This window comes from Aplysia californica, unplaced genomic scaffold (assembly GCF_000002075.1).
Source record: "Aplysia californica isolate F4 #8 unplaced genomic scaffold, AplCal3.0 scaffold00255, whole genome shotgun sequence".
Lineage (NCBI taxonomy): Eukaryota > Metazoa > Mollusca > Gastropoda > Aplysiida > Aplysiidae > Aplysia > Aplysia californica.
Genome location: NW_004797525.1, coordinates 120,912 through 138,037, shown reverse-complemented (window position 1 = coordinate 138,037; position 17,126 = coordinate 120,912). Strand labels below are relative to the sequence as shown.

The following is a 17,126-nucleotide window of genomic DNA, read 5'->3' as shown; positions in this document are numbered from 1 at the left end:
CACCATCACCACCATATCCCCACCATCTCCACCATCCCCACCATCACCACCATCACCACCATCACCACCATCACCACCATCACCACCATCACCGTCACTACATCTCTCACCACCACCACCACCACCACCCTCACCTTCACTATAACTCTCCCCACTACCATCATCACCATCATTGCTACAACCCTCACCACCACCACCACCACCACCACCAATATAACTTTCACCACCACCACAACCTTCACTATAACTGTCACCACCAAAATCATCATCATCACCACTACAACCCTCTTCACCACCACTTCAATCACTACAACTCTCCCCACCACCATCATCACCACCGTCGCTACAACGCTCACAACCACCCCACCACCATAACTATAACCCTCACCCCCACCACCATCACTTCAACCCTTAACACCACCACACCACCACTATAACTTTCAACACCACCACCACCCTTAGTACAACTCACTTCAACTTTCACCACCACCACCCCAACCAACAACAACAACAACAACAACAACAACAACAACAACAACAACAATAACAACAACAACGACAACAACAACAACAGTAATACTTGTTTGGGAACAGCTGCGTCCAATATGATACAGTTCATACTACTACAACTCTGTTCCCTGTCAGAAACTATTATGCAGAGAAGAAGATATCCCGTTAATCCAAACAAAACAGGATACGAGAGGCAGCGTAGCGAAAAAAAGGCGCTCGTCAAAATAATCAGAGAGAAGAAACTGCCTTTTCTCCGCAGGTTTGTGAAATTTTATTACATTTTTGGGGTTTGTTTGGGTTTTTTTGGCTCAACACATTTCATACCCATTAAAGAACATTTTCTTGTGTGGATTTTGCTGAAAAACTTTGATTAAAGGCATCAAAAATGTAATTTTTCAGTTTCCACGGACTCTCAAGCTAAGGAAATAACTCATTTTTGCTGCCATTTTCTCACTAATTTCACATCTGAAACCAGGTGACCCCTTCCTCCTTCATTCGAAAATATCTCAACTGCTTTCAAGATAAATTGATATTTTTTTTCATCCAGAGGAAGACAAATGAACAGGCTTTAAAATGATACCAATAACTCTACATGCCCCAAAAATTTACGAGAGCCTCATTCCACCGCGTTGTGACACATATCCTTGTTACCTCTGCAGAACCCAGGAGAGAGCTGGTGGCGACCTGGTGATTGAACTTGTCACTCGGCTCTTAAATGGGGGGAGGGGGGGGGAGGGGGGGCTACACTCCCAAAGTCCCGATTCTGCTCAAAATTATGGAATTTGAGTTGTAGACATGTTTAGCTTCCCCAGCCTTTCCTACAACTATTCCATCTCATAAGAACCCCCAAAATCCGTATTTTTCCCCATAGCGGGCATGTTTGTCACCACTTTTTCCTAATAGAGTCAATATTTTATTTTTCTTTATCGGTCGTTTTCTCAAAACGCGACTTACTTTCTCTATACTTTTTTAATAACTCCACAATTTTTCATCCAATCCTCATGAAATTTTCACAGGATGAAGAGAAGATGTAATACTAAAAGTTTGCCTGTTGAATTTTAGATATAATAATATTGAATATACTTTTGTTGGCGGTGTCTGGAGTGTTGATTTTCACGGATTTTTTGCAAATTTAAATGCTACCTCAGGAAAAAATTCATTAAAAATGTTTTAATTGGTAAAGGAAAAAAACAACAAACAAAAAACAAATTTTTTATCCAATGTTTGTTAACACGTCTGCAAAAAAACAATGAATTTCCATGAGCAATTAGTGCGGTATTCATTACGTAAGACAAAATGGGTTAGCTCCCTTGTCCTTAAAAGCGACCATTTAACGACGGACGAAATACTGGGGTATGACGTCATCATTCTATTCTTGCCGGACCAGCTGGTCGTTGCTTCATTTAAGTTAACAAAATCCAATATGGCGCCGTATCTATGGAAACGAAACTTTTTCTCAAATTTGATTACGGATTTTAAGACTCCTTACTATGCTTGTTATACGTGTGAAATTTGGTAAAATTCGGTCCTGTAATCAGCGAGATAGCCTTCAGGTGTAGCCCCCCCCCCCCCCCCCCCACCTCTCTTAAGAAGGCATCGTGGTGAAATGACCGCTAGTCAAAATAATGAAATAGAAGAAACCCACATTTTTCCGCTGGGTGAACAATTTTGTTTGTTTGTTTGTTTTGTTTGGTTTTTTTGTATTGTTGTTTTTTGTTTTTAGTTGAAGTTTTTTTGTATGTGAGAAGGGAGGGGGGGGGGTGGCTCTCCCCTTTTATGTCTATATAATAAACATACTGTTGAGTGGGTTTTACTTTAAAATTGGCGATTAAAGACACTACAAAAACGTAAATTTTCAGTTTCCAAGGACTCTGAAGCAAAAGAAGTTACCAAACTTTGACAGACATTTTCTCGCTAATTTTACCTTTCATACCAGGTAACCTCTACCTTCTTGAATCTCAAATATCCCGACTTCCATTCACGATAGATGGGTATTATTATTTCATCGAAAGCACAGCATAAAATAAGTATGATTATGAAGTTCTATCTGTCCCCGTGATTTTATGCACCCCGCATAATTTAGCAAAATTTTATCTTTTTTTGTGGGCATAATTTCTGATTATTTTCCTATATCATACTTTGTTAAAATTAACAGAATCGCATAATTTCACATTTTGGGCCCAGTTTGCATGGTTTCATATATTTATTTTTTTTGCATGAAACCGCGTGGACAGTTCTAATTAAGATGACGATACCAATATCTCTACATGTTCAAACATTTACGAGCGCCTGGTTCTACCGCGTCTTGACACAAAATAAATGAAGCGACGACCAGCTGGTATGACAAGAATAGAATGATGACGTCATACGTCAGGATTTCGTCCGTCGTTAAATGGTCGCTTTTAAGGTCAAGGGGGCTAACCCATTTTTAAGGGGGGGGGGGGGTTCCAGAAATCTTGACCTACACCAAAAGTGGGCATTGGCCTACCTACAGGAGAAGTTTGGTTTCATTGGTGCGTATATTTGTTTGGTTATAGAGAAAACTTCCCTTGTCTTTTAAAGAAACTGAACAAGGGCCAAAAACTTTACGTTCGGTTTTCTCAAAAACAGCATTTTTCGGGATAGCCCCCGCCCCTCCCCCTTTAGCTTAAAAGCGACCAAATATCTTGTGATAAGCTGGGCCTGTCACGCGAGAGGTTGGAGGGTGCTCTGGTGTGGTCTGCTTCTTCTTTCCTAACAATCATTTGCCGTCCTAATCAATCTCTCCTTCCTTACTTCTGTGTTTATGTAGCTCTCTTGTAACGCCTCTAATCGTCGGCACTTAAATTGCCTAATTGTGTTGAAAATACTGTAAAACTCTACCTAAAACTAAAGGCAAGGCACATGCTTTGTTTTAACGGCAGCTTACTTTACGGGTATCTACTTTTGGGGACAATGAGCAACTGTGTAAGTATGTACAGAGAGAGAGAGAGAGAGAGAGAGAGAGAGAGAGAGAGAGAGAGAGAGAGAGAGAGAGAGAGAGAGAGAGAGGTGGGGCCGAGAGGACGAAAAAAAGAAAGGGAGATAAATATGTTTTTAAGACCTTAATGCAGTAATCGAAAGTTTATTTGGGCTCATTATCAAACACCGCTCTTTGGGTGCATACGCTGGATCACCACAACAAAAACTAGCACACAAATTGCTTATTTTGAAATAATATTATACCAACACAACCCTAACCCGCCTACATTTCAGAGTAAACTTATCAATTTCTTCACCAAACCGTCAATAAAAATCTACTTTAGTATAAAAAAGTATCCACTCATCTGCTTGACCATAAAATCATCATTGCTCTCTGATTCTTGACTCACATCTATAATCCTTGAACCTCTGTCCGCAAGTGGCGTCGGTGGCCTAGTGGTTAGGCTTTAGGACTCGCAATCGTAAGGTTGCGATTGAAGCAAGTGTGGGATTGGCCTGTTTTAAAGGTAAAGTTAGCGAGAAAATGACCGCCAAAGCTTGGTGAATTCTATGGCTTCAGAATCTTTGGGAGCTGAGCATCTACATTTCTTGTACCTTTAATTAACGTTTTTCCGTAAAATCCATACAGAAATGTGTTTTTAAATGAACACAAAAGGTGTTAAGCCAAGAAACAAAAATTCGACAAAGATTGCCGAACCGGCGGAAAAATACCATTTTCTTCAGTTTCATTATTATTTTGACGAGCGCCTGATTTCCCCGCGCCGCCTCACACGTGGTGGCCTAGTGGTTAGGCTCTCGGACTCGCAACTGTAAGGTCGTGGGTTCGAATCCCGTCAGGGGCCCGACGTTATGTCCTTGGGCAAGGCCCTTTGCACAAATTTTCCTCACTTCACCCAGGTGGAAATGGGTACCCGGCTATAGACAGTGAGAGATCTTGTCAGTTTGATAGTGTTAGAGCGCGTGAAATCCGCAGCTCTGAATGTTTCAGAGTGTTCTCAGAAGGTTTGCTGGGGTAATAATAGTTGTAAAGCGCATAGAACATGCTCTTGAGCATGGATATGCGCTATATAAATGCAATTATTATAAGTTACATGTCATACTTAGTATACATGTGATACACTTTTGAACACTGTCATGTGCCCTTTTTTCTACTAATCAGATGGCATCAATCTGATACAGATCTAAATTCTAAATGGGCAATTGATTTTTTTTTAACTGTTGGACCATGTTTCATTGGCATGCATTACAGTAGGGGTGTTAAACGAAAATAGGTCAACCTTTTGCGTTTCAGATTCTGATGTGGGCAGGGAATCCTCTATTATGTTGGGGGGGTGGGGGTGGGGGGGGTTTAACCCGCTTTAGGCTGTCATTAAATAAAGCAAACGTTTTGGAACCTAAGTTTGCAGTGACATACATTAAAAGGCTTCTAGATCCTGCTGATCATCCGACTCTTAGGCACCTTATGCAAAGACCTGAAAAGATTAAGCAGACCAATTAGTTTTTATTCTTTTTTAAGCGGGAAAGAGTGAAAGTGGACTAGTCTAACACCTCTCTTTTTTGGTTCATTTTAGTAAGAGTTTTACAGGACTTACAACATAATTGGGACAGTGGGTGGTTGGCGAGTGCTCTGGTGTGGTTTGCTTCTTCTTTCCTTTCAAACATAATAATATATTGCCATTATTATATCTCCCCTCCTTTTTTTGTGCGTTACTCTCTTGTAACACCTCTAATCTTCGGCACCTATATGACCTTTTCGTGTTGCAGGTGCCGTAAAACACTTACTAAAACAAACTAATTGGGCCATAAATAATGCACCCTCTGATGTAAGATCAGAGAACAAAATACCACGGAGTAGCTACCGAAATCTACCATGGAGTAGTTACTTTTGTTTTAAAATAATATGGTAGAATCGATTCAAATGCAGATCATTGACTCTTAAAACAGTTTATAATTAATTCGTTTTTTCCACGGGCATGTACTCATATTCTGACATTCTAATAAGTGTATCGCTACTACCAGACGATGGCAAAAGTGTGGTATACTTCGATTACTAATCCGTGGTGTCAGCGAAATGGAACCTAGGCAGGGGGGGAGTGGGGAGATTTGTGAGGCAGCGTGGTGGAATCAGGCTCTCGTCAATTTTTGGACACATAGAGTTATTGGTATCATCTTAAAGCTTGTTCACTTGTCTTTATTTGTTTGAAAAAAATATCCATTTATCTCAAATACAAGTCGAGATATTTGTGAATGAAGAAGGTGGGGGTCACCTGATTTTAGAGGTAAAATTAGAGAGAAAATGACCACCAAACATTAGTTATTTTCTTAGCTTAACAGTCCGTGGTAACTGAAAATTTACATTTTTTGTGCCTTTAATCAACGTTTTTCAGAAAAACCCACACATAAATGAGTTCTTTAATGGACATGAAAGGTGTTGAGCCAAAAAACAAAATTTTGATACAAATTCACAACCCTGCGGAAAGATGCAAGTTTCTTCACTTTGATTATTTTGACGAGAGCCTGATTCCACCACACTGCCTCTCATTTATTTCATAACGGTAGCTGTTCCGTGGTGTGCCACGTCAGCCTGCCTTTTTTCCTGAGGTAGTATTCAAGGTTGAAAAAAAATCGTGAAAATTCACACTCCAGAAACCACCACCAAAAATCTATTCTATATATATATATATCAAAAACTCAACCGACACATTTTTAGTATTACATCTTCTCTTCATTCTATGAAAACTTCTTGAAGATTGGATTTTTTTTAAATGGTGGAGTTATTCAACCTGCTTAGGGCCGCTCCACCTGTCCCTGGGGAACCTACGTGTACGTCTTTAGTAAAATTGCGATCGGACTAAAAAACAAAATCAACCAAAAAAAAACCCAACAACCAAATAAAACCCAAAAAATAAACCAAAACCATAACAAAAGAACAATAACAACAACAACATCATCATCATCATCATCATCATCAACAACAACAACAACAACAACAGCAACAACAATAACAACAACAACAACAACAACAACAACAACAACAACAACAACAACAACACGCGTGTGAAGGATTCAGGGAAGCTGGACTGCCTCACCCGCTACCTAAGAGAGGCGGTGGCCCCTGCGAAGAACACGCTCTTCGGGGCTCCAAACATTTCGAACGGATAGGCTACCACACACACACACACACACACACACACACACACACACACAGAGAGAGAGAGAGAGAGAGAGAGAGAGAGAGAGAGAGAGAGAGAGAGAGAGAGAGAGAGAGAGAGAGAGAGAGAGAGAGAGAGAGAGAGAGAGAGAGAACAGACAAACAAGCAAAAAACAAGCGCAAACTACTTCGAAGGTCAACGAAGGTTTGCTACTCGCAGGGACAAAGTGTAATCATCTCTGAATATGTTCGGTTGTCTACCTTCGACTGTTACGAAGTAGGAACAATGTGTCATTGTTGTTTGGCAGTCGCACCACCACTCTCAACTCTCAACTCAGACATAGATCGAACTGTTTGACCTTAGCCTACCACTGGAAAATAATCAACCATCTCTTGTTTGTTTTTGTAAGTGTTTTACGGCGCTCGCAACTGCATCAGGTCATATAAGCGCTCGGGACATATTAAACTTTTTCAGTTGGTAGGAAATTTTATATTTTGCCCGGTTGGCGGCGTAGCCTACTCTTATCGATTTTAGACTCCAAAGGGATCTTTAACGTGCACAGCTTGCACACGGGTCCTCCGAGATTTTTCGCCCTCATACGAGAAGACTATGTGTAGATCTTTCCAACCAGAAGATCAGGGGTGTGGCTGAAAGGCAGCAGCAAGGAGTGGCCAAGGAGTAGCAGTAGAAAGCCACCTCTGATTCTTTTGACCTAGACTTTGAATGTAAAAGGGAGCTAGCTGTTTTAATATAAATTCTCCATTCAATTCTTTTTCTAGTGATAGATACCAAGTGTATGTCATCAAAATGAAAATTGGCTTCACAGTCCTGTTTCTCAAAAACGTGTCGAAATGCTGCGGTTTCTGGCCGGGGAATTGCTCAACCGCTGACTCAGTGGAATATCTTGATAACCACGACGAATAATCTTAGGATTTTGATAGAGGAGATAGCACATTTGGTTTCCTACCACATGGTCTTAGTAACTCCAAATAGTCAAAAATGTCAGAAAGAACTTTGTAATCCTAAAGGGAGTGATTTACCTCTACTGATATAAAGAAGTTTTGTTTGAACCTCTCTTGTACAACCGTTGAGGGAAATGTCGCCGCATTAGGGGTTAAGCAAGACACAAACAGGTCGCTTTTAAGGACAAGTGGGCTAACCCATATTTCGGGGGTTTCCAGAAAACTTGACTTAAACCAAAAGTGGGCATTGCTCTACCTGTAGGAGAAGTTTGGTTCAATTGTGTGTATATTTGTTTAATTATAGAGAAAACTCTCCTTGTCTTTTAAAGATACTGAACAAGAGTCCACCAACTTTACCTTCGATTTTCGTAAAAACAGCATTTTGCGGGATAGCCGCCTTGTGCTTAATAGCGACCTATTGATGGACACCGCCAAGACGGATTTGTAGCCGGACAAACAATATAGTATAAGACAAAGCAACAAAACGGAGTGGAAGGGGGGCGGGGTAATCTGTCTTGGTAATTTATTTTGTTTTTGTTTTTTTATGTCGCTCCCAACTGTTGTAAAAGGCAACATTATGAGCGCTCGGGACATAAACATTGAGAGGGGATACTAAATGTAACCAAAACGAGAAACCACATTTTAAAAAAAAACAAATCAAAGAAACGCTTGATCTACATCAGAGTGGGTTTACAGTATTACTGTAAACTCTCTGATCTACATCCAGGGCCCGTACACTCCGCCATGCCTAGACGGGTTGCTTCTCCAGTCGTGTGTGGGCCAAACTGGTGGTACAGACTCTGCGTTGAACTTCACCAGATATCTGAGGAGGGAGCGGACAGTGCCGGGCATCTGATGGGACAGGTCATGTCGCTCGTTGGGGTCCGCTGTGATGTTGAACAACCACACGTTCTTATTGGGGTGCTTGTGGCGCTCTGTGGGTGGAGAAACAGCGTTACAAAATATGGGGGACTTAGAAGGCATGGTCTCAGTAATTTGTTTTTTTGTTTGTTTTTGTAAAGTGTTTTACGGCGCTCGCAACTGCATAAGGTCATATGAGCGCGCGGGACACACCGAATATTTTTAGTTGGTAGGAAATTTTGAATTTTGCCCGGGTGGCGGCCGAAGCCCACTCTTATCGATTTTAGACCACCAAGGGATCTTTAACGTGCGCAACCCTCCGAGATTTTTCGCCCTTGTCCGAGAAGGCTAGGTGTAGATCTTTCCTACCAAAAGAAAGAGAGCAGTAAGGAGGAGCCAAAGGAGTAGCAGTAGAAAGGCTGCAGAAAGAGTCAGGAGCCCAGAGGGGGCAAAGGAGGCGAGGGGGTGGGGGCAGAAAGTGGAAATGAAAGCGGAAAACAGAACATTGCTAGAGAGCAGGAATGAAGGTGAAAGGAGACAATTTTTTAGAGAAGAAAATTTTTCGATCGCTACCCGGATTCGAACCCGGGACTTTTGAATGAGAGGTCAACACCTTAACCTCTAGGCCACGAGAACCCCCGATCTCAGTACTATGTGAGGCAGCGCGGTGGAATCAGGCTCTCTTCAAAATAATCAAAGTGATGAAACTTGCATTTTTCAGCAGGTTTGTGAATTTGTAACAATTTTTTTTATTTTTTTGGCTCAACACTTTTCATGTCCATTGAGGAATTCATTTCTGTGTGGATTTTTTTAAATGTTGATCAAAGGCATAAAAAATGTAAATTTTCTGTCACCATGGACTCTTAAGATAAGGAAATAACTAATCTTTGGAGGCCATTTTCTCCCTAATTTTACCTCTGAAAATAGGTGACCCCCACCTCCTTCATTCTCAAATATCTGGACTTGTATTTAAGATAAATGGATATTCTTTTCATCCAAATAAAGACAATTGAACAAGCTTTAAGATGATACCAATAACTCTACATGCCCGTCAAACTGACGAGAACCTGATTCCACCACCATGCCTCACATTATATGATCAAGCAATGCCAGAGCTGAAAAGAAGAAGAAGAAGAAGCAGAAGTAGGAGGAGGAGGAGGAGGAAGAGGAGGAGGAGGAGAGGAAATTGCATTTATTTAGCCCTCTATCCCATACGAGTATAAGCTCTGAGAGTTTATAACATCTAGATTTAAATCAGTTAGGAGGCGGGCTGCGACCATGTCTATCAAGGCCAACCCATGAAGAAAGACCGAGATATTCGATAAAATTAATGTCGCCCCACATGGGAATCAAACTCATTTGTGAGGCAGCGTGGTGGAATCAGGCTCTCGTCAAAATAATCAAAGTGAAGAAACTTGCATTTTTCAGCAGGTTTGTGAATTATTATCACATTTGGGGGGGGGGGGGGGGGGGTTGGGCTCAACACCTTTCATGTACATTAAGGAATTCATTTCTGTGTGGATTTTTTTTAAACGTTGATCAAAGACATAAAAAATGTAAATTTTCTGTTACCACGGACTCTGAAGCTAAGGAAACAACTAATCTTTGGAGGCCATTTTCTCCCTAATTTTACCTCTGAAAATAGGTGACCCCCACCTCCTTCATTCTCAAATATCTCGACTTGTATTTAAGATAAATGGATATTCTTTTCATCAAAATAAAGACAATTGATCAAGCTTTAAGATGATACCAATAACTCTACATGCTCAAAAATTAACGTGAGCCTGATTCCACCACGCTACCTCACATATTGTCTTCTGCGTGCGACAGTTAAGCACCCAACCGCTACACCACAAACGGCGGTTTAAGAACTGTTACAGAACTTTTTCCAAATATAAGTCCAAGGTATAAGGTAAGACGAATAAGTTTTTAGAATCATTATGAAATTGAAATAATGAAAACGTTAATAATGTGATTTTACAATGACATGTAAAGGGAAAGTAAGCCATCTTGCATCACACTTTTACAGACACCACATTTTGACCAAGTAATACAAGCAGAAACGCAAAGAGATGACATCTGTCGTTAAGGCAATAAAAAAACTAAAGAAAAAACATTAACCATTATGGAAACAGTACTTTGCAAGGTTGCAAAACGACAACAGCAAAATAATACACAGAATGAATTGTATGGGGAAAGCATCAAACACAGTAAGCAAGAGAGAGAGAGAGAGAGAGAGAGAGAGAGAGAGAGAGAGAGAGAGAGAGAGAGAGAGAGAGAGAGAGAGAGAGAGAGAGAGAGAGAGAGAGGGAGGGAGAGAAGGGTGAGAGACATACAGACAGACAGACAGACAGACAGACAGACAGACAGACAGACAGACAGACAGACAGACAGACAGAAAAAGAAAGAGGGGGAGAGAGAGAGAGAAGAAGAAGGCACGGACAGACAGACAGACAGACAGACAGACAGACAGACACACAGACACACACACACACACACACACACACACACACACACACACACAGATAGAGAAAGATATACGGCTCCTACCGTCTGAGATATCAAAGTCCACCTTCTGCCCCGGAAGTGGCCACCATTTTGCGTCGCCAGGGTCCCCTGTGATGAGCTTCATGTCGCCCACCCTCACAGCCGCCCTCACGCTGGTGTCGAAAGTGTCGTTGTACAGAGGAACACCTCGTTTGGGGAACAGCTGGTCAATGTTGTGGAGCAGGACGGTACGTCTGCTTGGCTTCCCGGCGCTGTGGAAGAAGAGGAAACCCTTAATCGTGATGCAGCGTGGGGGAATCAGGCTCTCGTCAATTTTTGGGCATATTGAGTTATTGGTATAATTTTAAAGCTTGTTCGTTTGTCTTGCTGTCTAGAAAAAAATTACCCATCCATCTTCAATACAAGTGGAGATATTTTGGATTGAAGGAGGTGGGGGTAACCTGGTTTAGGAGGTTAAATTAGGGAGAAAATGGCTGCCCAAGCTTTGTAAATTCCAAAGTTGGAGAGTCCATGGAAACTGTAAATTTATATTTTTGTGCTTTTAATCAACGTTTTCGGTATAATCCTCAAAGGAATGTGTTTGTAAATAGACATAAAAGGTGCTGAGCCAAAAAACAAAAATTTGATAAAAATTGCTAAGCACGGAGAAAACTGCTAAATATCAGTTCTTTTATCTATACATTCTTGCACTGTTCAACGTATCAATTCTTTTATATATACACTCCTTAAATTACCCAGAAACGTATCAGTTCTTTTATCCATGCACTCTTGAATTCAGCAAAGTATTCATTCTTTTTTTCCCGTATTATTATAATGTTCTCGCACTCACCCAGCAGCGTAACAGTTCTTTTGTCTTTGCACTCTTGCACTCTTACACTCACCCAATGACCTATCAATGTTTTCCATTTTTAGGCTCACGCACTACAGAGAACTTCACTTCAGAAAACGACAAGGCGAAACAGAAAAAAAACCCGTTGAAATGTCCGTGAACGGAGAAGAGCAAAGCTCACAGCTTGCACAAAGCAAGTTCCCACTATTCTGTAGGGTTTTTTTTTCAAGTTTACAATTAAATAACTACATTGTTAACATACTTGGACAATGCCATTTTCAACCTGTGGCCAAAATAAAACTTTTGTATTATTGTTTAAGTTAGAGATTTACGGCACTTGCAACAGAATAAGGTCGTATGAGTTCTAGAGATTAGAGGCATCACAAAGAAGTAACAAACACAAAAAGAAGGAGGAGAGATGAGAACAATAGATGTTTGGTACGAAAGAAGGAGAAAACAACACGAGAGCACCCCTGTCAACCACCCACGTTTACATTCTTGGGCAACGCCACTTTCAATCTGTAACCAGAATCAAACTCCAAAGACAATAAACTCGACAGTAAATAAATAAAGTGGGTGGTTGGCGGGTGCTCTGGTGTGGCTTGCTTCTTCTTTCCTATCAAACATCCATCGCCCTTATCTCCCCTTCTTTTTTATGTTTGTTACTCTCTTGTAACACCTCTAATATTCTGGCGCTCATATGACCTTATGCAGTTGCGAGCGCCGTAAAACCCTCTACTAAAACTAAAACTAAAATGAATAAATGTGTGCCATACGTGATGGTATCCCACTGGTCAATTCCGTCCAGAGGTTTCGTTCCGTTGAGGGAGCCCTTGGCCAGGTTCACCAGGGTAGGGTACCAATCAGTGACGTGGATCAGCTCGTTGTTGACCAATCCCTTGACCGGCATCTTCCCGCCGGTGACAAAACCCACGCCGTGCATCCCCCCGTCCCAGAGGGTGTGTTTGTGGCCCCGGAGAGGGAAGTTGTTGCCACCGCCGTACACTTGACCACCGTTGTCTGTGGGTTTGTTGGGGGGGGAGAAGACGATATAAGGACAAAATGTTACATTACGATAAGATAAGATGAGATAGGATACGATAAGATCAGATGAGATAAGATAAGATAAGATAATAAAAGAATAGGTAAGATAAGATAAGATAAGATAAGATAAGATAAATAAGATACACCTTTATTGTCCAGGTCCTGGCACATTGGTTTGGTTCTTCAACCACGTACACACACACACACACACACAAACACACACACACACACACACACACACATACATACACACATGCGCGCGTGCACGCACTCTCACACGCACACGCAGAGACATGCACTCACACGCAGTATGCTTGCACTCACAAACTGGCTAACATTCACAAGTACAATAAAAAATGAACAGTAATATAAACAATACTAATGTTAACCTAGATACATACTCAGTATTCAGGAATCTCACATCCACGCGGTCTGACCTAGAACTAAGTTCCCCTGTTCTTTAAAATCAACATGCCAATGTACATGCCTATCGAGAGAGATTTGTTTTTATTCAACATAACAATCGTTGATCTCAGTGCATGTTTTCATCCCATCTAGCAAGCAGTCAAACAAAAGTAGTGACATTGTCCCCTTCGGCCAGCATAAATTGTTTTGAGCAAAATATCTTCCTCGTCTTTCAATAATTGCTGCCACCATAATATTGGTCCCTTTTTGGTTTTGGGGAAGAAATGAAAGTTGCGTGGAATAACGTGCCAGTGTGGTTCAAATACAGAAGGATGGGTCAAAACCCACACTTGTGTCGTCAAAATGGAGAACTTTCCTAGCGTCTTCGGCCCTGAACGAATGCTCAAACAGAGCTGCCGAATTTCCGAATAAATTAGGAAATCTGGATCCCTAAATATTTGGAAATCCGGATAGTGTCCAACTTTCAGGCCAATCGTTGAGAAGTTGTATTTTTTTTAAACAAACAGAAAAATAACAACACGAAGCATGCGCGCATTTTGCCTCCCCTTAACAGAACGCAAAATGGGCTATTACTGTTTTAGTAGCGACTGTATTATAATTATTTTCACGTGACGTTTTGGCCAGCTTTCGTTGCATTTCAAAGCCTAAAACTTCAAGGCATTTTTAATCTAACAACACTAATTTATTCAGATATGAGACCTAAACGTCTGAAGGGCGCACTTTCTTTCTTTAATAAAAAAAAAGACAATAATATATTAAAATTTGTTTAATTACCTCAAACTAAACTTCAGTTGGTTTAAGTAGCTGTATATCATTAACCTTCACCCTCTCGTCATAAGACCTTAAGACCTTACGTTTGGTCCTAATTCAACTCGGCAAACACTGAATTTTTTTCCATCGTGGTTTTTAACATCTGGATAACATTGCACTTCCTCAGAATTACAAAGTTCTATCTGCTCAGTACCTAGTTAGGAGAAATTTGACGCTAAAGATTTTGAGCTTCACAACATGTCAAGCTTTTTCGAATGTAATTCTTTGAATAATATCTTGATAACGACTCCAAATAATCTTACGATTTTGATAGAGCAGATAGAACATTACTTCTGGTTTCTGACCTTACGGTTTTAGCAACTCAAAGCGGCGAAAAATGTCAGATAGGACTTAGTAATTCTGAGGTAGGGATTAGACTAGTTATTGGACTAGTTATTGGACTAGTTATTGGATTAGTTCTGTGACCTGATTGGCCTCCGAGTCGGTCCGTACTCACTCACCAGTAGAGAAGACAAGGATGGTGTTGTCCCAGATGCCTTTGTCCTTGAGCGCCTTGGTCACATTGCCCACGCCCTCGTCCATGGCGGCTACCATGCCTGGGGGGCGGGGGGAGCAAGTTGATTTTAGTAAGAGTTTTACGGCACTTGCAACACAATAAGGTTATATTATTATATTGTTTATGTTATTTGGAAGCAACTTGATTTTAGTAAGAACTTTTCGGCATTTTCAACACAATAAGGTTATTTTCTAAATGTGAGGCAGCGTGGTGTAATCAGGCTCTCGTCAATTTTTGGGAATATTGAGTTATTGGTATCATCTTAAAACTTGTTCATTTGTCTTGCTTTCAATGATAAAATTACCCATCCATCTTCAATAGAAGTGGAGATATTTTGGATTGAAGGAGGTGGGGGTAACCTGGTTTAAGAAGTAAAATTAGCGAGAAAATGGCTGTCAAAGCTTGGTAAATTCCAAAGCAAGAGAGTCCATGGAACCTGTAAATTTATATTTTTGTGCCTTTAATGAACGTTTTTAATTGAAATCCTCAAAGAAATGTGTTTGCAAACGAACGTAAAAGGCGTTGAGCCAAAAATAAAAAAAATTGATAAAAATTGCTAAGCAGGGAAAAAATGCTGTTTTCTTCGATTTCATTGTTTTGACGAGAGTCTGATTCCACCACGCTGACTCACATATATTATATATTACACACACACACACACACACACACACACACATATATATATATATATATATATATATATTTATATATATATATATATATATATATATATATATATGAAGAAAGCGAGGACATTAGTTACCTGCTTACTAGAACACTCCTCAACCCCTCCCCCCCAAACAAAACCAAAAAAATCCCTACAAACCCCACGCCATCACCCCAAACCCCCTCACACACATTGTCATGTTCCCTATTCCAGCCTCTCTCCCCTACTTCCTCCCCATACCGTCTCCCAACAGAGCCATATTCCATCAATCCGACACCAAATTACAAATATGTGGCAGTCTATTTTGTGAACCTCTATATGCTGAAAACAAGAAATTCTTCTTTTCATGTAAATGAATAAATCAGAAAAATTACCGGAATAAAAATTAAATACCAAAAACTACTGCAAGATTAAAATTTCTTCCCCCAAAAACTAAAAATTGAAAAAAAAAATCGCGATCTCAGTTCTTTCTTGTCCTATCCCCATTTTTAATAACAGTGGTAACATTTCATAACAAAGAGTGAGCTTACGAAGATGTCAAATTTTCACTGTTTAAGGGTGTAGGAGTGTGTAGTTTGTGAGTGAGGTGATGCAAGGCAGAGAGTCAGAAAGGGTAAGGAAAGATTTGCTAGGTAAAAAAAAAACTGGAGATACGACAAGAAAGCACTAAGATTGCGAAATGTGCTGATTCAGTTTGACCAGCTGCAGAAGCCAAACCTGCGTATATTCTTCGCTTCTCGTCTTTAATGTGGCTGTACTTCTTCTCGTACTCCTCGGGCACCATTAGCGGGTCATGGACTGACTGGTAGGCCAGGTACATGAACAGAGGCTGAAACATGTGGGAGAGAACACAGTATGAAATATGAGGGAGAGAACAGAGGATGAAATTTGAGGGAGAGAACAGTGGATGCAATATGAGGGAAAGAGCAGAGGTGAAATATGAAGGAGAGAAAAGAGGTTAAAAGATAAGGGAGAGAACAGAGGACGAAATATGAGGGAGAGAACAGAGGATGAAAGATAAGGGAGGGAAAAGAGGATGAAATATGAGGGACAGAACAAAGGATGAAAGATAAGGGAGGGAGAGAAAAGAGGATGAAATATGAGGGAGAGAACACAGTATGAGATGTGAGGGAGAGAACAAAGGATGAAAGATAAGGGAGAAAGAGAACAGAGAGTGAAATATGAGGGAGAGAACAAAGTGTGAAAGGTTCTGTTCGGTTTGGTAGATGGGACTAGCCAGATTTAGGACGAAAAGCGACCATCGAGGCACAAACCGAACGAAGCCGACGGTGACCTTCAAAAACAAGGCCTCATGTCTGGTGATCTGTGTGTGTGTTAGAGAAACGATTCCCCAGTGCGCACTGAGTATGAGATTCCCCACCTCTACACATCACAACACAACACAACACATCACATCACATCACAACACACAACACAACACAGCACAACATAACACAACACAGCACAACACAACACAACACAGCACAACACAACACAACACAACACACAAAAACACATCACAACACAACACATCACAACACAACACATCACAACACAACACAACACAGCACAACACAACACAACACATCACAACACAACACATCATAACACAACACAACACATCACAACACAATACAACACAACACACCACAACACAACACATCACAACACATCAAAACACATCATAACACAGCACAACACATCACAGCACAAAACATCACAACACAACACAGTACAACACATCACAAGACATCAAAACACATCATAACACAGCACAACACATCACAGCACAACACAACACAACAGATCACAACACATCACAACACATCACAGCACAACACTACACAACACAACACGAACTCACTCCCCCCCCTCCCCC

At 40.8% G+C, this 17,126-nt stretch overlaps 1 protein-coding gene across 1 annotated transcript in view; it reads right to left on the bottom strand.

The window, feature by feature from the left end:
* Positions 1–8,077: 8,077 nt before the first annotated feature.
* The window catches only part of LOC101859713 (arylsulfatase B), a 15,516-nt gene continuing 6,467 nt past the window's right edge, over positions 8,078–17,126 (bottom strand). The window contains exons 5-9 of the mRNA XM_013083808.1: positions 15,965–16,076; positions 14,525–14,620; positions 12,560–12,803; positions 10,997–11,205; positions 8,078–8,520 (exon numbers count right to left, since the gene is read on the bottom strand). Coding sequence (XP_012939262.1) covers positions 8,303–8,520; positions 10,997–11,205; positions 12,560–12,803; positions 14,525–14,620; positions 15,965–16,076 — 879 coding nt within the window. The 3' untranslated portion in view covers positions 8,078–8,302. The remainder of the gene's footprint in view (positions 8,521–10,996; positions 11,206–12,559; positions 12,804–14,524; positions 14,621–15,964; positions 16,077–17,126) is intronic.